Source organism: Pangasianodon hypophthalmus, chromosome 9 (genome assembly GCF_027358585.1).
Source record: "Pangasianodon hypophthalmus isolate fPanHyp1 chromosome 9, fPanHyp1.pri, whole genome shotgun sequence".
Classification (NCBI taxonomy): Eukaryota; Metazoa; Chordata; class Actinopteri; order Siluriformes; family Pangasiidae; genus Pangasianodon; species Pangasianodon hypophthalmus.
This window is the reverse complement of record NC_069718.1, coordinates 19,917,172-19,942,477: the sequence shown is the minus strand read 5'-3', so window position 1 is coordinate 19,942,477 and position 25,306 is coordinate 19,917,172. Positions and strand designations below refer to the sequence as shown.

At 38.6% G+C, this 25,306-nt stretch overlaps 1 protein-coding gene and 1 long non-coding RNA gene across 2 annotated transcripts; one reads left to right on the top strand and one right to left on the bottom strand.

The window, feature by feature from the left end:
• Positions 1-675: 675 nt before the first annotated feature.
• On the top strand, positions 676-25,206 carry ankrd27 (ankyrin repeat domain 27 (VPS9 domain)). The gene is made up of 29 exons (XM_026919397.3): positions 676-828; positions 8,534-8,662; positions 10,773-10,883; positions 10,969-11,125; positions 11,981-12,135; positions 12,215-12,274; positions 12,372-12,425; positions 12,783-12,848; positions 13,545-13,621; positions 13,737-13,858; positions 14,431-14,509; positions 14,691-14,823; positions 15,221-15,313; positions 15,510-15,634; positions 16,180-16,262; positions 16,481-16,596; positions 17,275-17,367; positions 17,506-17,703; positions 18,412-18,456; positions 18,736-18,855; positions 18,945-18,989; positions 19,508-19,630; positions 19,914-20,111; positions 21,973-22,092; positions 22,249-22,413; positions 22,606-22,705; positions 22,818-22,857; positions 23,154-23,214; positions 23,303-25,206. Exons 2-29 carry the CDS (start codon positions 8,561-8,563, stop codon positions 23,690-23,692), a joined length of 3,231 nt encoding a protein of 1,076 aa, XP_026775198.2. The 5' UTR covers positions 676-828; positions 8,534-8,560; the 3' UTR covers positions 23,693-25,206.
• On the bottom strand, positions 15,629-19,920 carry LOC128318917 (uncharacterized). The gene is made up of 4 exons (XR_008302344.1): positions 19,722-19,920; positions 19,517-19,619; positions 17,223-17,288; positions 15,629-16,619 (listed from the first exon to the last, which is right to left on the bottom strand). It is a non-coding gene; the product is annotated as an uncharacterized LOC128318917 (long non-coding RNA).
• Positions 25,207-25,306: the final 100 nt, after the last annotated feature.

Genomic DNA, 25,306 nt, shown 5'->3' with positions numbered 1-25,306 from the left:
AACCTTAGCAAACCATGTCTTCATGGAGCTCGCTTTGTACACAGAGGCATTGTCATGCTGAACATGTTTGGGCCTCTTAGTTCCAGTGAAATTAAATCTTAATTCTACAGCATACAAAGACATTCTAGACAATTATGTGATTCAAACTTTGTGGCAACAGTTGGGGAAGAACCGAATATTGTGTGATGGTCAGATGTTCATAAACATTTGGACATATAGTGTATCATTATACATGTTTAAATAATGAGCCTACTATTTAAACAGTCAGACTGTATTTATAAAATACTGTATATCTGTGCTGAAGGGATCCACAAAATTAGTTTTACTACTACTTATTATTTATTTATTTATTTATTACAGCTGAAGGGCTTTGGGCAAAATTTTTTTTTTAGATCCCTGGTATTAAGGATGTGTGTTTACAGTTAGCCAAAATAATCAAGGGGTTGTGTGTTTGCTTTTACCTGCAAGATGATTATACTTCATATTGAAGCATTCATTCATACAGTCTTAATTGTGAAATTCAGATTTTTGCATTTAAATTCAGATTTCTAATGGCATGATTTCCCTCTCAGGTTCCTTCCTGATAGTCTGATAGCTTTGAACACTTAAACACACCATCTGAGTGTGACTCTGAGGAGAGTGGGCGGGTCTGGTGAGAGGAAGGCCGTTCTGATTGGCCAGTGAAACTGTCAATCTTAAGTGGTAACGTTTGGGGAAGTGTTGTGGCGCTGGCTAATGCTATCATGTCGAGTCAGACAGGCTGGATTATTATCGGTCTGCTGTGATAAATGTTAAACCTGCCATGCAGACGAGACTGACATAAATCAGGTAAGCTTTTCAGACGTGTTTAATGAGGTTTAAAGCACATTATTTGACTCGTCACATTTGCTACAGCACACTGAATAGCCATGTCAGTGTATTAGCTAGCTTGCTATGTGTCTGTTTATCCTTCTGTCATCCCCCCTCATGTTTTTAACCAGGTTTGGTTTTAGTGTTAATTACAGCTGGTTAGGGTAATCTGTTAATATTCTAGCGCAGTGTCTGTGCACTTGCATGCTAGCTAAATCAGCAGGTTGCAAGGTGTGGTGCTCAACATCATACATGTCGGATGACCAGCTGAGGAAATGTCACAAGCTAAGTATGCATTTTAGCAAGACCTGTATTTCCTTTCTTATGTAGCTAAGATCAGTGTGTTAGCTAACTAGCTACACTGTCATGAACTGTCACATGGCCTTTATTTGACATCTGTAGCTGTCAATAGTATCTCTGACTCTATAAGAGAGTAAAATTATACTCATAAATGTATATTATAACCATAACTACCACTCTAAGGCTAATATTAGGTTATACTAATACTAATACTTATAAGCTAATACTTATAAGCTAGCCAAAAGCCAGTGCTGGTTTCTGTAACTGGCCCTGAGTGACTAAATCTGATTTCACATGCTGTCTGATCACCAGGACTGCATGAGCACCTGAAACAGCATTGCTGACATTCATGTTTATGTTAGTATCAGTCAGGAAGAGCTTTTCTGATCATTGTGTTATGTATTCTGTTGCTTAAAAAAGGAAGTATGCAAGTTTATTTATAAACACACAGTTACACCTAAGTGCTGTACATACAATTGCAACAAGCATAAAAAACAAACAAACAAAAATAGACGCATACATGCATGCACTTTACATAATCAAGCTGACATGAAAAAGGCGGTTTTACACTTTGTCTTTTAAGATGATTACTTTCATGCTTTTAGTATTTCTTGGTGAAATACTATAACAGACTATGCAATAATGTGTTCTCCATGTCAGATTGCACAGTGATGATCTACTAACGATGAACCTGCGATTAAAGAATGTTACTGTGTTCTGGCTATGTCATCAATCAGAGCACGCTCATGCAGAAAATTAGGTCACATAAAGAGAAACATGCTTAAAGATATACACTCACAGAGCACTTTATTAGGAACACCTGTACACCTGTGCATTCATGCAATTATGTAAGCAGCCAATCGTGTGGCAGCAGTGCAATACATAAAATCATACAGATATGAGACAGCGACTTCGGGTAATGCTCACATCATCCATCAGAATGAGGAAAAAATGTGATCTCAGTGATTTTGACTGTGGCATAATTGTTGGTGCCAGACGGGCTGGTTTGAGTATTTCTGTAACTGCTGATCTCCCAGGATTTTCATGCAGAACAGTCTCTAGAGTTTACTCAGAATGGTGCAGTAAAGTGAGTGGCAGTGAGTGGCAGTTCTGCGGATGGAAACGCCTTGTTGATGAGAGCGGTCAATGGAGAATGGCCAGACTGGTTTGAACTGACAGAAAGGCTACAGTAACTCAGATAACCACTCTGTACAATTGTGGTGAGCAGAAAAGCATCTCAGAATGCACAATACGTAGAACCTTGAGGTGGATGGGCTCCAACAGCAGAAGACCATGTCAGGTTCCACTTCTGTGAGCCAAGAACAGAAAGCTGAGGCTGCTGTGGGTACAGACTCACCAAAACTGGACAGTTGAAGACTGGAAATATGTAGCCTGGTCTGATGAATCTCGATTTCGACTGAAGCACACAGATGGTCGGGTCAGAATTTGGCACCAAAAGCATGAATCCAACAGTCCAGGCTGGTGGAGGTGGTGTAATGTAACCTTTGGCCCATTCATACCAGTCAATCATCACTGAATGCCACAGACTGTTTGAATGTTGTTGCTGACCATATGCATCCCTTCATGGCCACAATTTACCATCTTCTAATGGCTACTTCCAGCATGATAATGCACCATGTCACAAAACAAAAATCATCTCAAACTGGTTTCATGAACATGACAGTGAGTTCAGTGATCTTCAGTGGCCTTCCCAGTCACCGGATCTGAATCCAGTAGAACATCTTTGGGATGTGGTAGAACGGGAGATTCTCAGCAGGGAAGTGCACCTGAAAAATCTGCAGGAATTGCGTGATGCGACCATGTCAACATGAACCAGAATCTCAAAGGAATGTTTTCAACATCTTGTGGAATCCATGCCATGAAGAATTGAGGCTGTTTTGAGAGCAAAGGGAGGCCCTACACAGTATTAGTATAGTGTTCCTAATAAAGTGCTCAGTGAGTGTATATTCAGTGGTGTGAATCTGTTTTTTTTAGTACCGGTAAGCAGTCCAGCAGCTGTATTCTGCACTAACTGTAACAATATTAAAGAGGGCTTATTAACACCCATATATAAGACATTACAGTAATCTAGTTACGATGAAATAGAAGCATGTATAACTTTGTCCTGGTCTTGAAAAGAAACAAATGATTTGATTTTAACAGTTGATTTAGTTGAAAGAAGATTTGATGATCAAATCAGTGCTAAGATCCTGACATGAGATTTAACATATTGTGAAAGTGATCCTAGGTGCTGTAAAGTACTGGACAGCTAGCTTAAAATTTAGCTGTACACTAGGGATGTGCTAATCCAGTACCGAGTGCCAGGACTAGTACTGGTTTGAGATGCTGGATCATGCTAGATTGGATTAAATCTGACATGTTTTATGTTGTAAACATGAGGTGTGATGCCTTCCTGCTTTAAGACAAGATCTGTGTCATATCGGTCAACAAATATGACACAGATCTTGTCTTAAAGCAGGAAGGCATCACACCTCCCGTGGTTAATGGAGATTGTTTGCAGAGAGTCGGTTACTGTGAGGATGCCATTATGTTTGTATCATATTCTGTGTCATTATTTTTGGATCGATTTCAGACTTGTATTGTGTATTCATGTTCAAGTTTAATATTTACATCGTGTTTACCTGCGTATTGGTCATTGAAAATGTAAGGTTATTACATACAAAGAAACTTCTCTTGATTTTTTGGCAAAGTGTTTTAGAGGGAACGAATCTGTAAGGCTTATCACTACAGCAGAGTGTTTCCCTCTTGTGAAAGTATTTGTCCTCCACCATCACGAGTGTGTGGTCCCCCGCCAGCCAGTTCTGGCCCAAAAAAACAGATCACATGCGTTTCACATTCCTCTGCTTCTCAGCATCCATCTGAAGCACTGTGGTGATGAGGGTCAGAGATCAGGGGGTGGGGTGTGGAGTGGAGTGGTGTGTTGGAGGGGAGGCTCCTGGTTTAAACTAAGGCTTGGATCTTGACCTGCCTTCAGTGATCTTGTGATCTGACTATGTACGCTTCTTATTCAGCATGCTTCATGCTTGGACTGGACTCTCAAAAGCTCACTGATGGCTCTGTCTTTCTTGCTTCGTCACATTAAGGGTCTGAAGATGCGATTATTCTCTGTGTCACACACACTTCTTAATCGTCATAAACAAGTGAGTATGCAGATACCTGACTATAGTGAAGGGATTTGTAGCTTGAATACTAAAGTTGAAGTGCTCTTAAGTGAGTATACAACAGTTTGAAGATTTTGCTGAATAACTATTGTCACTGATCAAAATATATTCATTGTTGATCAAACTTTGTTCAGGATTAAAACAGTGATTATCTGTTGTAAATCCTTTCTAGCCTAAGACCATGCTTAATCTTCCTGTGCGTCTAGGATATGTGAACTAGCCAGTACTTAATACATGTCGGATCATAGTGGAACGGGATCTGGCACCTTTACAACTTTTCTCCTTTTCATTAAAAGAAATTTAAGTAAAGTAATAAAAATAAAATAATTTTATGAATATTTATTCTTTATGTATCACCTCCTTTCCAAAAAAAAAATTTATATCGGCTCGTTTCCATGATGACCAACTGGTCACTTAATCATAGCGTACTTGCGTTATCAGTCATATGTGCTCACACCTCATGGATATGGCATTGACATGCTGAAAAAAGGCAGCTGACTTTTCAGCTGTCATTTCTTCAAGAAGGGAGCAAGTGTTGTGGGACACAACAAGATGGTAAAAAGCAAGTTCCTGTTTCTGAAACTTGGCCCAAAATTCAACCTTGTGCCGTGTGTACGTTTTTGGATTTGTAACGGACACCGTATTGCCACAGGCGAGCAGAGAAAATTGCGACATCATGAGGAGACTGTAAGTTACACGACTGTGTTGTGGAGTAATTTCCATAATTAGGCAAGCTAAGAAAGTCTTTTTACTTTTATATTGGAATTTGTGCTGTGTTGTTTAAAGGACATAATGTATTTTTGTAAGCGTTCTGACCAAAACGTTTGTTGTGAGGCTGAGCTCTTATTGTGAATTTGTACAGGTACCTCATGCTGTGGTATGTGGCACTAAGATGTTAGCAGCAGATCCTTTAAGTCCTGTAAGTTGTGAGGTGGGGCCTCCATGAGATGGGAAATTTCGAGGCCAAGTCAACACCTTGAACTCTTTGTCATGTTCCTCAGACCATTCCTGAACAATTTTTGCAGTGTTGCAGGGCACATTATCCTGCTGAAAGTGGCCACTGCCATTAGGGAATACTGTTGCCATGAAGGGGTATATTTGGTCTGCAGCAATGTTTAGTTAGGTGGTATGTGACAAAATAACATCCACATGAAGGCCAGGACCCAAGGTTTCCCAGCAGAACATTGCCCAGAGCATCATGCTGCCTCTGCCGGCTTACCTTCTTCCCATAGTGCATCCTGGTGCCATCTCTTCTTCAGGTAAGTGACGCACCCAGCCGTCCACATGATGTAAAAGAAAACATGATTCATCAGACCAGGCCACCTTCTTCCATTGCTCCATGGTCCAGTTCTGATGCTCACCTGTCCATTGTAGGCACTTTTGTCAGTGGACAGAGGTCAGCATGGGCACTCTGACCGGTCTACGGCTATGCAGCCCCACACACAGCAAGCTGCGATGCACTGTGTGTTCTGACACCTTTCTATCATAGCCAGCTTTAACTTTTCAGCAATTTGTGCCACAGTTGCTGTTCTGTGGGATCAGACCAGATGGACTAGCCTTCACTCCCCACGCGCATCAGTGAGCCTTGGGCGCCCATGACCCAGTCGCCGGTTCACCGGTTGTCCTTCCTGGACCACTTTTAGTTGGAACTAACCACTGCATACCGGGAACACCCCACAAGACCTGCAGTTTTGGAGATGCTCTGACCCAGTCGTCTAGCCAGCACAATCACATTTTTTTTTAATGCACAGTTAAACGTCTGTATTTTTTGTTGTTTGGTTGTAGCCACAGTGGACCTTTTTCTTTTTAGTTTTTTTTTTAATATAGTAAGTTGGAACTTTATTTATTTAATTATATGTTTATTTATTTATTTATTAGTTTTTTCTTTCAAGTTTAAATTGTAATATTTGAGGGTCAGAGATGAGTCCTAGGGATGAAATAAGTTCAAAATTTTAACAACAAAACGTGTTTTCACATATTACTTCTTGTTACTTCATATTACTTCTTGTTGTTTAATACACACGTCCCGTGATTGATTGACAGTTAGGCGTTTTTCACCTCGGTCTGAATACTTGAGGTCATTGAGGTCTGGGCTTGTTTGGGGGAAGGGCTCACTGTCACAGCTTTGTTTTCACATAGAAAAATTCCACTGAACTGTGGATAGATTGTGCAGATTGTAATTCCATATGTCACTGTTATTCATGCAGGTTTGCAAAATTACAGATACTAGGGTCATCTGTTTGATTTATTTTTTATTAATATTTTCCTGTGGTACTAACACTGAAGTGGTGAAGAACCATGTTATCTGAAAGAATGACGTGCCTTCATGGGGCAATACCTGCAAATGAGGAGCCATTTTTGTATATGATTATTTTTAGACATTCAGACCTGGACGAGATGTGCATTTTTTGTGATGCTGTCAGTGTAAGCACTTGCCACAAATGTAAACTAATTACAGTGCCGATGTTGCATAAGATGTTCCATCTCCTCTGCTGATCACAACCCTTTCCCTGCCATCACAGCACTTGAAACAGGAAGTAACATGACAAGTTGAATCAATCACGGTGCCGAGCACAGATAGCATCCACACCTGTCCACACTGCACCAGAGTTCATTAGAAGCGAACCCCAGAACACCATTTCAGTGTTTGGGGCTTGAAGAGTTCTGTAATAAATATTACGGAGCCCTGCACATGACTTGCAGGTTAAAAAAAAAAAAAGAACCAACAACAATATATCGTGGCCAGGAATTGAGAATTCGTTCCCATGACTTAATAATACGTGAGGACGTTTTATTAATTTGTTCCCTTGTTTTAGGTAGACCGTGGCCATGTTTATTAATGCATTCCCTCGTTTTAGGTAAATCATGGCCATGTTTTATTCATTCGTTCCCTCGTTTTAGGAAAATTGTGGCCATGTTTTATTAATTTGTTCCCTCAAATACATTTACCTAAAACAAGGGAATGAATTAGTAAAACGTGGCCATGATTTACCTAAAATGAGTATTTATTTATTTTTTAACCTGCATGTCATGTGCAGGGCTCCGTAAAATACAACTGAAGCTGCGTGAGATCACTTGAGCAAGTAAATCATCTATATTCAAAAGAAAAGCTTAAACCCTTTTGGAAATATAAAATATATACAATAATTTTCTAATAATTGATCTAACTCTCCTCTTACACAGACCTAGTCTTACACAATACACCAGTTAATCAGTTATCATTAACAGAGATAGATCTAAACTAAATATAAATGGCACACTGTCCATTTATTATTTTGAGGTAAGTGACCTTACTTTCCTGGGCATTTTTACATAAGCAGAGGACCTGGTGTTTAAAGCGTTAGTGGTTGAGTTTTGGAAGCCTAATTTAATTTCCTACAGAGCTCAGCTGAGGAGCATCTGGCAGCAGAGAGTGACAGAGAATCAGGAGGCTGAAAGATGTTGTTTGCATGATTCAGCATGTAATTGCTAGGCAATTCTTCAAGACTTGTTTACTTACTTTATATTTTCACCCATTAGCCTGTTAACTATGGGTAAGGACCCACAGCATTACATTTACATTGTCTGTGCCCACTGTCTGTTTTGGTAGTTTTGTACTGTCTTGTGCTGTCTGCACACGTGCACTGTGCACTTTATGTAAATATGTGTAGTCTCCTGTAGTTCTGTGTTTGTTTTATGTAGCACCATGGTCCTGGAGGAACGTTGTTTCATTTCACTGTGTACTAACTAGCTGTATGTGGGTGAAATAACAATAAAGCCAATTGACTTGACTTGACTTTACAGCTTTTAACAGACTCCCTTAAACAGAGCAACATACAGAAGTGCTTTGCAGTCCCTATCAAAACATATCCGCATGCTAGTTCACTAGCGCAGGGACTAAGAATATCAACAAGCTAAACCCATGTACATCAAGGTGGCATCTGAGATGAGAACATTCATGACTTCGTTACTTAGCTATGTATTCCGTAGTCAGGCATTTTCTTTGGGCTTTGTAATATGAACATGCCATTATGCCACCTTTCAAACACAGCTACCACAGCTATGACCCTAATCAACAAACCAGACTCTATTAATATGAGCTAATAGGATTAATGTGATGATGCGCAATGCCCTCTCCACTATATTTTCTGTCTCTATTTCACCTGGCGTCCTCCTTCTGGTTAACTTTTCATTTTCCTTTTTCCCCTCCCTGTCCACTGTAGTCGACTGAGTCAGAGTCCTGGGTCCCTATGGCTGTGTATGATGAAGATATCCTGAAGAATCCATTTTACCTGGCACTGGAGAAGCAAAGACCAGACCTCTGCAGCCGAGTGGCAGAAGTGCATGGCATTGTAAGCAATTTTCTTTATAATCAAATTTTTTTAGTCTGCAGCTGTAAGTTAAGATCTGCAGTGTATAGAAATATGCCACAAATAAAAGGAGTCTACACCCTTCAATGAACGTGCAGATTTTGCTCACTGTTATTGTCTATACAGTCTTGGTGTCAGAAAATGGTATCATATACACTATATGGCCAAATGTTTGTGAACATCTGGCCATCACACAGATATATGAGCCTTCCCCAAACTGTTGCCACAAAGTTGGAAGCACGCAGTTGTATAGAATGTCTGTGTATGCTGTAGTATTACAATTTCCCTTTACTGGAACTAAGAGGACCAAATATGTTCCAGCATGACAATACCCCTGTGTACAAAGCAAGCTCCATGAAGACATGGTGTGTTAAGGTTGGAGTGGAAGAACTTGAGTGTCCTGCACAGAGCCCTGACCTCAACCCCACTGAACACCTTTAGGATGAACTGGAACGCAGACTGCACCCCAGACCTCACTAATGCTTTCGTGGCTGAATAAGCCCAAATCCCCACAGCCTCGCTTCAAAATCTAGTGGAAAGCCTTTCCAGAAGAGTGGAGGCTGTTATAACAGCAAATAGGGACTAAATCTGGAATGTAGTGTATTTGAATTGTGTTGCATTTGGTCTACAGCACTTGAAGCTTATTGTACTCAACACAGAGTATGTTCTGTGTTCAGAATGCAAATGTGTCATTTTGGCCCTAATTGCAAGCGCACAGAATCACTATCATCGCTTATCCAGTTTTCACCATGTGACCGTTACCATGCCATACTGAATCAATTGTAGACTCTGTCTGGAAGCAGCATGTGGCATAAGCCTTCTTTCATAAATCACAAGATTAAAATCTCTTTAGTCCTTATGATTCATCTTACTCTAGAGTAGGGCTGCTTAATGACATGGAGTCATGATTCTCAATCTCACAGGACATATATTTACTAAACTCTTACATTATTCTAGTTAATTTAATGATTAATGGCACATTCTTACTACAACCAGTAAATTCTCAATAACCAATATCCTGCACAAAATAACCGCTATTTAGTATAAAACTCATTATATGAGGAGGCCATTAGCAGTGTGTCCTCCCAAACCTTCGCCACTGGACACGAGCAGTATTAAAGTCTGGTTAAAAATTTCGTCATGACAGTTTTCTATTATTCTGCCGATAGTGACTCATAAACCACTCATGGGCGAAAATTTATCTTGGTAAGAGTGCTCTGTGCGTGCCATTCAAAGGTCAGAGTGAAACAGCTAATACAGTGAGTCATATGAGTAATATGAGTAATATGAAATATTTGTTTAGCTGGCCTGGACAAATTTGTTACTTTTCACTGCAAATGGCTGATTGGATCATTTTAAAATCACTGGGACAAAAGTCGCCGGGACCAATGGCCATAGATGTTGTACCATGTGACCTCATTCACACCTAGTTTTCTGACGTTGTTTCTCTTCTTTTCCTTCTGTAGACTCATAGTGCATGTGTGAATGAGGTCACATGGTACAGAGCCATGGCCATTGGGCCCAGTGAATACTATGTTCTATGCAGTGGTTACCCAAGTGCAAATGCTGCATAATCAACACCGTTCTTCAGTCGAATTGTATTGAGAAATAAATATAAATTGCAATTTTAATACAATTTGTTGTGCAGCTTTACTGTAGAGAAGGCTTCTGCATTAATATTAATGCTATGGAAAATCTCTCTGTGATAACAGTTTAGAGAAAGAAGGTAGCTTTTTTTTTTTTAAGTGTGAATCAACAAAATGTACAATGGGATTTTAGCACACTTCTCAGCTATACTTCACAACCTCTCACCTTGTAGTGAAATGTGTGTTAAACCTTTGAGCAGACAGGAAGTGGCATCTGTAGACTCTTGAATGAAGTTATACATAAAGTGTTTCTGCAGAGTTCACTCTGATGCAGAGCTTATTTATGCTTTATTTATTCTGGAGTATCTTTTGCAGATCGACAAGAGTAAAAAGAATTGAAAATCTTTTAGAGCATCTGTAACATAAAGTGGGGGGAAATGTTATGGGATCTAGATACTTTCTGAATGCACTGTAGTTCAACAGCTGTCTTCTGTTTGCGTCTGTAGGTCTTGGTTCCATGCCGTGGAAGTTTATCAGCTAGTTCATACACAGGAGCACAGTTTGAGAGCTATGTCCTCTTGCCTGCAGAACAAGGCTTCCAGACAGTTGATGGGAAGGTACATACAGACACACCCACCTCGGATCAATCACTGGGAGAGTTAGCAGTGTGTAGTAAGCACTGATCTCTGTTGTATCTTTCAGGAGGTGTCAATAGAGAATAACCAGGTGCATTTGGTGACTGGGTTTGTGAGCCCTGCTTCAGTCCCCATTTTGTTTGAGGAGACATTCTACAATGAGAAGGAGCAGGCCTACAGTATCCTGTGTATCACTCGACCTATTGACTCTGAGCCGAGCACAGGTAGAGTTCACCTTTATACACTGGGCCCTTACTGACAAGGTGCTGGTGCTGGAGCCAGTTCAGGAAACCGGTGGAGGTTTTAAAGAAGTGGCCCATGTTTAATGATACACTGAGATGTGGGAGGTTTATGACACGTGAGATAAAAGTAATAACAACCATAGTGTTTTACATGTTTGTCTCTGATTGGCAACATTTTACTACCTGAACGTGTCTATATATATAAAGAAAACCAAATACATGGTCCTAAAAGATAACACACAAAATGAATGTGTATGTTTAGTGCTTTTACCTAGCTATTCTGTGAACATAGCTACCCATTTGAAGCATGGCTTTAAACCTGGTATTAGTGTAGCTATTTAGTTACATGAAAAATGTTTATTCCCACACTAGACCACTGATATTGAAGTTATTGATATTGCAATATTTAATTTCATCATTTTTTAGCAATAATCTTCATGTTCGTGTCTTATTTTAATGACAGTCATGTATCGATGGATAAATCACTTTATTAATCCCAGAGGGAAAGTCACATATTCATGTAAATAAATTGGCAGCGTTGTTATTATAGTGGTTCCAGATCATTTTAAATGCTGGAACTGATGCTTTTGAAATGGAAAAACATGGAACAGTTCCAGATTAGGCCCTGGCACTGGCACCTTGCTCATTGTAATCATATTCCTCAGAATGAAATGATACTTTTTGTGCACTTTGTTAGTTTTCGGTTCAAGAGAGAGGCTTTTTTTATTGTGCAATTCTGTAAAAAACACAGAGAAGTGAGACTTGTCACTGATTAGGCAACCTCTCTGAGCTCCATGATTTATGGAAGCCTGATCCTTATGATACTTTGTTTGTCAGTTGAGCTGAATCTTGTCCCCGCACACTACTGCCTGAAGAATGTGGATGAGGTAAAGGACTTCCTGGGCCGCCATGCCGAGAAACTGGATAAATTCATTGCTGCATTCTGCCAGTCCTTCAAAGAGCAAGAAAGGAAGGGTCTGCGCCATCACATAGTGAGTGAGAGTCTATTTCCCCTTATTACTCCTTAATGCAGTCAAGTGAAGAATAACTACATGTTCTTTTCCTCCCCAGGATGCTGTACATGCTCTGTATACAAAATGTCTTCAGGGCTTGCTGAGAGATTCGCGTCTGGTACGTAGAGATCAACTTGTGCTCTAGAGATCATGCAGCTGTGTCTATACTGGTGTCTTGTGTTGTGAGTTGATGAAGTGGGTGTTGTGGATTTTAGAAGGTGCTGACCAAACAGGAGCTTCAGATGACTCTTCTCAAACAAGCAGTGGAGGTAAGTTTGCATAAGGCTGCTGTCACACTAATCTTTTTTTTCTTTTTCAAGTACAAATGATTTAATCCTAAGGGAAGAAAGCAAGTGCTTTTAAAAAATTAGTGTCATTCTTGTCCTCTTCACAATAGGCTAACTATTGAGAACTCAATCACACATGTTGTTAATAAATCAAATAAATCGAGCTAGCTAATTACCCATTACAGGTGGAAGTCTTTATTGTTACAGTGTGAGTGTCAAATGAGCTACTTTTTTCAAACAAGAAAAAAAATAAAATAAATAAATGCATAGTATGAAAGCAATTTTGGGATCTGTTTGTCTATGGAGCACATTATTCAAGCTGCTCTTGTTTTTTGGCAGATGTACATACATAATGGTATCCATGATCTCCTCTTTAGTTATGTGGGAACTCTTGAAGCAACTCAGGTACTGTTTGTATGTATGTATGTGTACTTAAATGTTTGCGTGACGGTTACTTTTTTCATTTATAAAATATGCATTTTATGTTTCTGCTATATTTAATGTTGGCGTATTATTCTCTTTTATACCACAGCACTGTTAAATTCTCAAATTTAATGAGTCAGAATTCATTGATTAATATTCTATAACAGCAGCTCTGACAGTAGTTCTGGCTACAGGGCAAATTACAGATTTATGTTAATGCTTTATTTCTAAAACAACCTATAATTACCTAATTATAATAAGCAATGGATTAAAAAACATGTTTAATAAAGTTTTCGTCAACAGGAGAGGCTCTATGGTTTCTCAGTAACATGACAAGCTATAAATTTCAAGAGTGAGAAAAAAGAGAGGCACGTGAGGGACAACTGTTTATAGCAGCTATAGTATAAGTGATAACAGGAATTAACTTGTCTCTCAGACATTCCACAACATTAAATATAACTATAAACAGATAAAAAGTATGACACGTCATTCTTTAATTAATAAAAATGTTATTATTGGGAAATTGCTGTGGTGTAAGAGAAATAACACACTTCAGGATGCACTGTTTTGGGAGAGTATTCAAATTCGGGTTAGTAACAGCATCACACCACCCTGTCGTTGATTATTTTCCCATAACAGCACATCCCTTCGTGTTTTCCATATCTTGTACTTTAATAGGATGCTGCATTCAATAAAACAACAAGAGGGCTGCAGGAACTGCAGCAGAAAGATCTTGGAGTGAAGTCAGATTTCAGGTGAATGGAATACAGTGAAGTACAATTCAAAGTTGATTATTTGTCATTCAGCTCTCGCTCTGTCTAACACCTGCTTGCTTTCTTCTGCTGTTTTTACTTTTCTCTCTTTCTGCAGTATAAATATTCCTCGTGCAAAGCGGGAATTAAGTCAGCTTAACCGCTGCAGCTCTCCTCAGCAGAAGCTGCTCTGCCTCAGGAAGGTTGCCTTCACCATCATGCAGTCACCCAGCCGCAAAGGTGTGTTACTTTTTGTGTAACCTGAGCCTTAGTTCCTTACATTTACATATGTGCTCTCATAGTCTGGAAGCAGTGATTCTTTGGAATCTGTTTATGCTCAGGTAGTGTACATTGTTGGGGGAAAAAAGTGTCAATTATGTCAATTTGTTTCACCCAGTAACTGTGCATCATTGTTTTCCTTGACAACGCAATTTAACAGGGCTATGTTGTTGCAGTTTGTGTCTTCACAGACAATGTTGCCTTTGTCCCTCCGTCCAACCATTCTCCTGAACTTTACTATAGTAACCAGATTAGCTGACACACACACACACACACACACACACACACACACAGTTTCACCACAGACTGTTATTATTGAAATACACAGTGCTGGCAGTGCAACAATACTTCACTGTTTGTGTAAAGTAGAGCAATCTGGTCTTGACAACTGTTTGCTAAACTGCCATTGAGCCAAATTTTAGATCAGTGAAGCAAACACAGAAGGAGTGTAATGAAATGGTGAGACTGGAGCACATTTACACACTGACTATCAGACAATGAAAGATGTATTTCCTCTCTCTTTGTTTATCCAGTTAACTTGGAGGCTGTATGTGCTGATGATCTCCTTTCAGTTATTCTGTATTTACTGGTGAAAACCGAAATTCCTAATTGGTAAGTAAATCAGTAATCCATCATACTCAGCATAGAGCATCATACTCAGCTTGTCCCAAAGCCACTCTATTTATTGGCTTGACCATTATTTAATTAAATTTACCCTGAAAGCCATTTAGTGATTTGTCAGCTTTTTTTCCCTTTTGGTTCCACTGACAACAAATTTGTTCACTTTCTCCAGGATGGCAAATCTCAGTTACATTAAAAACTTCCATTTCTGCAACTCCACCAAGGATGACCTGAGTTACTGCCTGACATCGTTTGAGGCAGCTGTGGAGTACATCAGCCAAGGCAACCTTAGTCAAGGGCCAACGGTGAGAGATGAGGAAAAAAAAAACCTGCAGGCTCTTATGTCTGACATTAGTTTACTCTTATTCATGAAATAATTTTTAACAAATCTTACAGTCCAACTGCATTCCTGGATGATGAATAGTTTTCTTTTTGTTTACAACGGTGTGGATGCTGAGTAACAAAATTCAGCTGTTTAATCATGTAATGTAATCCACCTTCACCTGAAAATCAAAAAACTGCATTCTGTAGCCATGAGATATGTTTTATCAAACAAGTGTTTGTCAGAGTAGGTCACACGCTTTTTAACTATGAAAACCTAAGAGATTTCTTACACAAGTTCCAGTCATGGCTTTTGCACAGAACCATGTTTTTCCCTTCACATATTCATATGTAAACTGAAATATTTTCCCTGGTGCATAGGGCTTAGGAGAGCTGAATGACAAACTGTTCTTCAGGCAAAAGATGAATCTTCTTTCTCAGAGTGCTTCTACACCTATAGACTGTTTGTTTGAGGTGAGAAACACACCGCATCCTTTTTCCTCATCAAAAGATACCAAAGAAATTAATACATTCAATATTATCTTCAATTAAAGGGAAACATGTTCCACCACAAGATGTCACTCTAAAATGCACATCATACTGAATTTAGCACTTTTCATTTCAATCTGGCATATCTTCAGTGGTCTATGTTGTGTCTGTGTGTCTTTAGCATATAGCAAATGGGAACAAGGCAGAAGTCCAGCGCTTGCTAAGTGAAGGCGAGAGTGAGGAAGACAGGAGACAGTTGTGTCACCCACTGTGTTCCTGTGATGCCTGTGACCTGCATTTGTCAGGGTTAGACTCTAACTCTTTGCTTCTTATTCTCTGTCCTACACACACACACACACACACACTTTATCATTATCATCATGAAACATTTAATGAAGACCACAGTAAACAAATGTGGCAACATACATTTTTCTGTACATATTTACGTGAGCAAAATAAAAAAAAGTACCACTGATCTAAACACTTTTTCACAAAACTAGGGAATAGTTTGGAGAGATTTATATTTCTAATACGATATTAAGAACAATAGCTCAACTGAGTTGTGGCACAGCACCCCAGTTGTTCACGATACAGTTTTTTTTTTTTCATGCATTTTTATTTTCTGGTTTGTGTTTGATTTAAATTTGTCAAAACTGGCTTGGTTTAACTTTAAGTCTTTCACTTCTTTTTAGATGGCATTTCCTTTAAAAGTGTGCATATTGTGGTATATACTATTCAAATTTTTAAAAATATTGTTAAATCTTGGTTGAAGCACCCATTCTCAGTCAGTGATGAGTACTAATTATAAAAAATGTATTAATTTTTCTTTCTTTCTTTCTTTTAATTCCCAGGAGATTAAATGACCCATCTATAGTCACTCCATGTTCCCGGGATGACCGAGGCTACACTCCTCTTCATGTTGCTGCTATATGCGGTAGCTGCCTTCTCATATGCTTTAAGTTACTGTCATATTTTAAGTGTGAAATAGTACATTCTGTAAACAAGTCTGACTCCTAATTCTAAAAAGTATTAGTTAGTAAAGTTCAGTGATTCAGTTTCTTAGATTTGTTTCTCAGTCTTTTACACATGCATATAAACCTCTGTGGCTAGACCTTTTTAGTTGACGTGTAGAATGTGTGTGCGGATGAATAGGTCAGTCTCTGCTGGTTGACCTGCTGGTGTCAAAGGGAGCTTCAGTGAATGCCACAGACTACCATGGCCTCACACCTCTGCACCTCAGCTGCCAGAAGGGCTATCAGGGTTTCACGGTGAGTGTCTTGTCTCAATATACCTGCACATAAGCCAAAAAAAAAATGTTCACACACTGATGTGGTTTTCTGTGAGGAGATGTTTAATTAGCATTTTTGGAAGATTGTCAGCCTTTGCCAATAGTCAGAGGTAAATCTGTTCCTTAGACACATGAAAGTGTTCAGGACAGAGGACTTTGTAGTTTCCTGATAACAAGCTGCAGGTTTTTTTTGTCTTACTAACTTCATGAGAAAGAGAGCAAAAAGAGAGGCTGGTGAGGGAATGATTGTTTATAGCTGCTGTAATGTAAGTGATAACAGGAACTGACTTGTTTTGTGGATGTTTCACAACTTTAAATGTAACTATAATCAGAGAAAAGGTACAATGTGTCCTACTTTAATAATTAGTTGTTAGTGTTGGCAAATTGCTGTGGTATAAGAGGAATAAAACACTTTAGGTCATGCTGTTATTGGAATAATAAACTTCAGGATATTAATGGCATGTTAATTATTTTACTTTATCAGCACACCCTGTTGTGTTTTATTCCTTACTTATTTCCTTTGAAACTGTGAAGCATTAAATACCATAAGTTGCAAATGGAATATTAGGTGTATTCTAATTCACCAAATGATTCAGAAATACTGACCTGTATTTTGAGATTGTGGTCTCTTTATTACCTCTCTTTTCTGTTTCTGTAGCTGCTGCTGTTGCACTATAAAGCAAACACAGAGGCTCAGGACAACAATGGGAACACTCCTCTTCACCTGGCTTGCATGTATGGCCACGAGGATGTAAGTGACTTGGATAATACTCTGTTCACGCAATTCCTTAAAGACTATATCCTTATGAAATGAAATCATACAGAGTTATACTAAAATACTGAGAATCCCTATGTGACCCTCTTGTTAACCTGTGTGTGTGTGTGTCAGTGTGTTAAGGCACTGGTTTACTACGACCTGCACACATGCCAGCTGAATGTGCAGAATGATAAGGGGGATACGGCACTGCACATTGCTGCTCGTTGGGGTTACGAAGGCATCATGGAGGTGCTGCTGGAGAACGGTGCTTCCACTCAACTCCATAACAAGGCCAATCAGAGCCCACTGCACTGCGCACTCAACTCCAGGGTCAGAGCGCCACGCAACATTCAAACATTCTAAGTATTCTAAGTATTCTTAGTTAGTTAACACCTGTATACACAAATCTGCTCTGAAGAGAAGTGGCATCTTTGAAGAGAAGGCTACAGTAACATAAATAATCACTCTTTACAACCGTGGTGAGCAGAAAAGCATCTCAGAATGCACAACACATCAAACTTTGAGGCGGATGGGCTAAAACAGACAAAGATCACATCAGGTTTCACTCCTCTCAGCCAAGAACATGAATCTGAGGCTACATTAGGCACAGGCTCATCTAGACTAGACAGTTCTGTGGGCAGAAATGAATTTGGACTTGGCTGACTACCTGATGTGGCTGACACATCATGTGGGGCTGTTGTAGCCCATTGGCCCCACATGTTGTGTGTTCTGATGTTTGATGTGAACATCAGTTTTTGACCTGTATCTGCGTGATTTTATGCGTTGTGCTGCTGCCACATGACTGAGTAATTGAATAATTTCATGAATGTGCAGGTGGATGGTGCATGTAGTTAAAATAATTACACTATGGTATTTACATATAATACACTATGGTATAGTACATATATTTACATATAGTTGTCTGTGTGTGTGTAATAGTGGTAGACACATAAGTCTATGGATTTAATTATTTTCTGTTGTAATTATTGTGAATAATCATGTGCTGTTCTACTAAACAGTTTTTTCTTCATGTTGTAGGTTCTGTCCTTGCTGGAGCGCACATATGATAATGCCAGTAAAAAGGTAAATGGTTTTGAAAAATAATATTAAAAAAACAAAACTTTTTCTGTAGCATCTTTCATACATTAAAATGCAACCCAAGTGCTTTACAATGGAAAAAATGCAAAAAACAGCAAAAGCGAATAAGCAGAAAATAGGGGAAATAAAAATGTAACAGAAAGTCTAAAAGTAAATAATAAAAAAAATAAAGATGAAATGGTAAACTGTAATAGTAAAATATAATACTTAATAGAAATTAAATAAAAATGCTATTATATATATATATATATTTTTTTAAACCAGGCTCCCAGTCATTCTCCACAGCCAGCTGACAGCAGCAGTAGACGTACCTCCGTGTCCAGTACATCCTCAGTCATCTCTGTGGAGGCCAATTCTGAGAGTGAGCGCACTCGCCTAAAGGAGGTGAGACCAGCGCCCTCTGTGGCGTGACAATGGGTTTACATGTTGAATGAGTTTTGGCCTGAGACTTTCTCTTTTGTATATAATGGAAGGTGGAGAAGTTACTGCGGGCAGTGGCAGATGGAGATGTGGAAATGGTGAGCAGTTATTGCACATAAACAAAATATGATTGCAAACAAATGCCATAAATCACACTTTGCCTTTTTCCACTGACACAGTGCCAGTGCCAGTGCCAGAGCCAGAGCAAGGGCTTGTTCAGAGAACTTGTAGGTTTTGTTTTAAGAACAAGCCCATGTTTTTGCCACTTTAAGAGTGAACCTATAATGTGGCCTAAAAATAACCATGGATGGTTTTTTGACGTGAACATCAGCTTTTGACCTGTATCTGCATGATTTTATGCATTGTGTTTAAGAATTCCCTTGAAATAACTTTTTTCTAAAAAATGATGAAATGACATCAGCACCATTTTGTTGTTGTAACCAAACAGATTTTTTAGAACTGCCTTTTTTTGTAGTGAAAAACTGGCTTTATTTGAAGCGGTTCACTGGTGGGATATAAGGTGGATAAGGTTTCAGTACTGAAAGAGCCTTTAGTACTTGTGCTTTTCTTTTTTTTTCCCCTCATATTGCTGATATGTGTGTGTGTCCTGTTTCAGGTGCGCTACCTGTTGGAGTGGTTAGATGAAGAGCCGGAGGATGAAGAGAAAGCTGAATTGCCTGAAAAGACGGAACTGTGCCACCCTCTGTGCCAGTGTCCAAAGTGTGAACCTACACAAAAGGTTTACACATTTTGTTAGATATAATACACACTATTTATTGCCTTATTTAATTAGTATTTAGTTATTAGTTGCACAATTAGCTTCAAGGTACCTTGATATAGATGATGACAATTGTGAGCTGCGATGTTTCCTATACAAGATTTTTAACACAGCAAAGAGAAGAATTATTACTGGACTAATACTTTTCTTTTTTCAGTACACTTCTTTTAGTGTGTTATACAGTTATCATACAGAGATTTTCACCAATCCACCCTTATTTTTGTCGGTTTGTATGTGTTTTTAGAAGTTATGTGTCATGCAGCCGGACAGGTTGGGAGTGAACAGCAGCAGTGCAGATGGTTTCACTCCGCTGCACGTGGCAGCACTGCATGGACACACAGTACTCGTCTCTTTGCTCATCCGCCATGGAGCCAACATCAATGCCTGTAACAGCCAGAATGCCACTCCACTCCATCTGGCCTGCCAGAATAACCACACACAGGTGCTGCTTCACTACTAACACTGCTCCATATAATCACTGACCATTCAGGCAAACTTGTGAAATCACTCTTCACATGGTTCATTTTTCTTTGACGCTTAAACAGCAAGCAGGCACATACAGTACTGTGCAAAAATCTTAGGCACATGCAAAGAAATGCTGTAGAGCAAAGATGCCTTCAAAAATAATGAAATTAAATGTTTCTACATTAAAAAATACTATAAAGAGCAGCAAACAGTAATAAATGAAACAAAGTCAATATATGTTGTGACAATCCTTCACTTAAAAAAAAAATTAAAAAAAAAATAGTAGTCTCAGGTACAGTGTGTGCAGTTTAATAAGGAAATGAGCTGTAAGTGTTTCTGAGCATCTTGCAGAACCAGCCACAGTTCTTCTGGAGACTTTGTCGCATTTGCTTCTTATTTTTGCAGCAAAACCCAGCAGCCTTCATTATGTTTTTTTGTCTGAAAGGTGTATCTTATGTAATATGCTGCTTTCTTTACTGACATACAAACATTTTTCTGTAACATTTAATTTTGTGCCTGAAAACTAATGTTTGGAATCTAAAATGTTTTTGTACTGAATCAATAATGTAGAAGTCATAAAATAAAAATCTGTAGCAAAGTGTGTACTAAAAAAATAGGGTGTCTAAGACTTTTGCACAGTACTGTATAACCTATTCTATAAGTTTATTCTTTTCTTATTGGAATCCCAAACTAGAGCTTTACACAGTACTGTTATTTTGAAATCTCTGTCTGCCCACTCCAACAGATATTTTTGTTTGTACCCACCCTCAATATTTTCTAATCCCATGGTTCTCAAAGTAGGGTCTGTGAAGCACAGTTAGGGGGTTGGTGAATTTTTTTCATTTTGTTAGTCTAAAATTCACAACCAGAAATTATCAGCGTTATTACAGTTAATATTAGGTTTGTATATTAGCTTGTTTGACTGGTCAGTTGAATGGATTTAATCCAAACCTCAATAACTCAAAAAGTCCTGAAATTAAGGTTAATTTGAATCCAATAACAATAAAAATGTGCTCTGTGAATGGAAAGTTGATGAATAAAAAGTTTCTGGCTCTGATAAATAGCCAAAATATTATTGTACACATTTAAATAATTAACCTAATAATTGAATAGTAGTATTTGAATAGTTTGAATTATGTTCATGAAATAAAACTGTGCTGAGGGAGTCCATAGAATTTATTTTACACTTAAAGGGGTCATTGTTCTGAAAAAGAAAAAAAAAAAAAAAAAAAACTTTAAGAAACCCCTGTTCTAATTGACCCTGTTGGCCCAATTCCCTCCACATATAAACAAGTAATTTGTTTTCCTTTAATGAACAATTTCAATTGCAATAGTCTGCTTGTAACAACAAGCCAGGATGGGCCAAACGTGAACACAAATGTAAGGACGTGTAAACACAAAAAGGAAATTTGCTTCCAGTAGCAGTGTCTGTCGTCGTGTTTGGTTGTGATTTAGTGGAGTAGCAGTCAGTGAATCAGAGGTTCTCAGATTAGGCTGATTGACAGTTTGGCAGTTATTCAAGTGGGCTTTTAAAAAATTCAGATTTCTATTCTGGATTTATGCAAATTTTGCAGGTTGTTTAACATAAGTTAAATTATCATCCAAAGAGTTTTTATTTTATATTTTGCACAGTTTTGTCAGAGAATAACAAATATAATCTTTCTTGTTTACTTTTTAAATGCAGACACTGATACAGTGAATGACAGTCATTTACATGTACTGATAACACATTGCTATTAAAACCTAATTGAATCAGCTCAGGAATAAGTGAGGAAGGTTATGATTCAACACTGAATTACAGTACCATGTCTTTCTACATCCTCCCTTTATTTCTGTAGGTGGTGAGCTCTCTGGTGGAGTGCAATGCCAAGCTAAATAAGAAGGATCAGTTTGGGAACACTCCCCTGATCCAAGCCTGTTTAAAGGGAGATGAGGAGACAGTAGCATTGCTAATGGAGGTGCCGTCAGCATTTCACTCCACTCTCATAATAAAATGTTGTAGTATCGCCTATATATTTGTTGCTTGAATAAGTCATGTGACCAAGCATCTAATTAGGCCAGCCTGGGACAGAGCGTAAAATGGGACTGAAGTTAATTGTTTTGTCCTCCTGTAGAGTGGTGCCTCACTGAACCTGGCCAATAATCAGGGTAACACGGCTCTACACGAGGCAGTGAGAGGAGGACACAAGACTCTGGTGGAACTGCTGCTACAGGCTGGGGCTCTCACACACCTCAGGAACAAGAGACAGCGCACTGCACTGGACTGTGCTCAAGAGACTGTATGCAGGCTAACATTTATAACCATTCATCCTCACATTTAAACAGCTGAATAGTAATAGGAACACTGCCTTCTTTTTACTTTGTTGACCTGTAACTCACTTTACATTTTACAATAATATTAGAATTTTGTCACTTTAAACTATTTGGTTATTTATACTTTTTAAATGGCAAAAATATTTTTGTTTTTGCAGAATACAGCGATTCTTAGGATTCTACAGAAAACCTGTGCATCCAGTCTTGAAGCCGATACAGTCAAACAGTTCTGCATAGCCCAAGAACATCTAGGGAAAAGTGAGAGGTCTATATATAATCAACTGCAATACAAAAAACTCAAGTCTCTGTGTTCATCCATGATCTCTCTCTCTCTCTCTCTCTCTCTCTCTTTTTTTTTTTTTAAAAACAGCATCCAATGTTGTCCAACACAGGAGTCCTGTTATGCAAAGGTGCGAGACAGACTAATCTGTACTTAAGTGTGTTTATGTATGGATTTATTGTCAATGAGTGTACATAATGTTCCAGCATATGAATGCTGAAACTTTTTGGGCTTCATAGGGAGGTTGTGCACACTTGTAGAAGGACACTTAACAACTGTCCTGAACCGCAAATCCAATATTCATTAGCTCAGCATCCACACCAAGCCCTAGATAAATTGCTAGATACATTCAGCAAAATATATAGACTTTTAAAATTCTGACTGAATCATTAATAATGTATTATTAATGTTATGTATTATGGACAGAATACAGCCGATGAATAAATCCAAAGACAGTACCAGCCTCTCCACCGACTCTACAGATATGGTAACCATCTTTTCTCCTAAACCGCACCACACTGTTGACCTTATATTTGTTCCTAACGTTTATGGTTTTTGTCATATGTGAATCACAGGGTTCAGATGACCTGAGTTACAGAAGGCGACTACGGCGGGGAGAGACTATTGATGGCTGCGACCTCTTCATCCATTCGCCTGAAAACTCGCACCCCTTCAAACAGGCCGCACTGAACCAGGCCAAAAGCTTAAACCGCAGTCACACCATACACCAAGACCTGACCCACAGCTCCCCTGAGGACCTGAAGCACACACAGGCTGACAGCGGAGCAGATGACCATCCTACTAACCTCTCACCTGAACCTGAGCAGGTTATTGGGAAGGCCGACGAGAGAACACCGGCCAGATTGGAGGAGGAGGAGGAGGAGGAAGAACAAGAGGAGGAGGATCAGAACACGGGCAAAAACTTGCGTTGGGTTTCTACAGAGATGGATAATATTGCACTCTGAGAACCTCAGAGGCTGCTCTAACTTGATGAAACAAGGAAATCACAGGCTATGCATTTAGCTGTTCTTTTGAAAACTGAACTGACCAGATTTAATACCCTTTCTTCAGTCGGTGATACAAATCTCACCCAGCCACTGACACGAACAGCTGCTTTAGCTCAAACCTGAACTGCTTTTAAACAGTTTAAAGCTTCAGCTTTAATTCAGTGAACTGACTATGAGATACAACTTAAATAAAACTGCTAGGGATTGAGAGGCTGTGAGAATTAATGTATGAACTCTTAAAATGCTTGCTTAATGTTATAATTTTTATTTGTAATATAAAGGGAGATAAGGATAAGTATGAAGATGTATTTCCAGGACTAAAACAGTCAAAACACAAAATGAGATGCTGACAAAAACCGTACATTTAAAAGCCCCAGATCCTACATTTGTTTTGGTGTTTTATCCTTTCCACTGAAGTCCACATATAGCATTGTGTGGCTTTATGTAGGAAAAAAGTCATAGGGTCCTTTAACTAGTAGAGAAACAAACTTATTAGACTGAATTTAGCCTGCAGTTTTATTTGACCAGCACTTTTTTTTTTACCAGCATAGTTTTATTTTTACCAACATCATAAAAAGGGATGATTGGGCATAATTTTTACTGTTTCTTTTTAAGTTTAACATGATCTAGTTTATCATTTGACTCTTTGATTTTGACTTATCAAATTACTTGTATGTTTCATCAGCTTAGTCGACACTTACAGAAGCTTAAAGCTGATTTTATGTGTGACTGCATGAGTGACTACATATTTCCAGGTAAGAAATGCTTCTTCCTAAAAGTGGAAGTCTTCTAACATGCCTTGTATGATTTCTGACATGTCTTTTGACTTGACTGATTAGATTGCAAATACTACTCGGAATAGTAGTATAGGAATAGATTTTTTCATCTTTACTTGATTTGATTGAGTTATTTTAATTTATTTTAAAATGTGGAATGTAGATATAAAAAAATGCAGCTATTTTAGATGCCAAGGACTTTCTTCTTTCTTCATGTTCCTAATTCAATTAATCAAAACCTTCCTTGATGCATCCACAAAGTATACAGGAGACAGTATTCTGGACCAGTACTGTGTTTTAGGCATGCACTTTACTCCTTAAAATATCTACACACAGTTCTAAATGGAGGTTTTCAGACTGTTGACATGTTTGGCATACCTTTTCAAGCAGACTAATCCTAACATGGACTAGTTTCACTGTGTTTTTCAATTTAGGTCTAATGTGAACTAGTGAAATTTTCTCAACATAGACTTTTCAACTTTGCTATTCGTCACCAAACGTAACCGAACTTTCTGGGTTGTAGCATCTCTACATCTCTAATCTGGAAAAACAGCAATTATTTTTGTACATGTCCCTTTAAGTGTTATTCATGTAATAATGCAGTGAATGTGCCTTATTTAAATGGGGTTGGAATAACCTATGAAAAATCATACATCAGTGTTTTTCAGTGATGAATTAAAAAAAAGAAACTGTTCAGTCTGAGGTGGATTTTTTTTATTTTTTTTTTTTATTTCAGCAGCAGAAGGCTGCTCACAATACTCAAATCCTGACTGTACCATTTAGCAGTATGTATGCA

Bases quoted from the DNA above. Each gene is read 5' to 3' on its own strand.
- ankrd27 (XM_026919397.3), top strand. From the start codon at position 8,561: ATGGCTGTGTATGATGAAGATATCCTGAAGAATCCATTTTACCTGGCA. The intron at 13,859-14,430 runs GTGTGTTACTTT...TTGTTTATCCAG, and splicing joins GCAGTCACCCAGCCGCAAAG to TTAACTTGGAGGCTGTATGT. The intron at 20,112-21,972 runs GTGCTGCTTCAC...TTATTTCTGTAG, and splicing joins GCCAGAATAACCACACACAG to GTGGTGAGCTCTCTGGTGGA.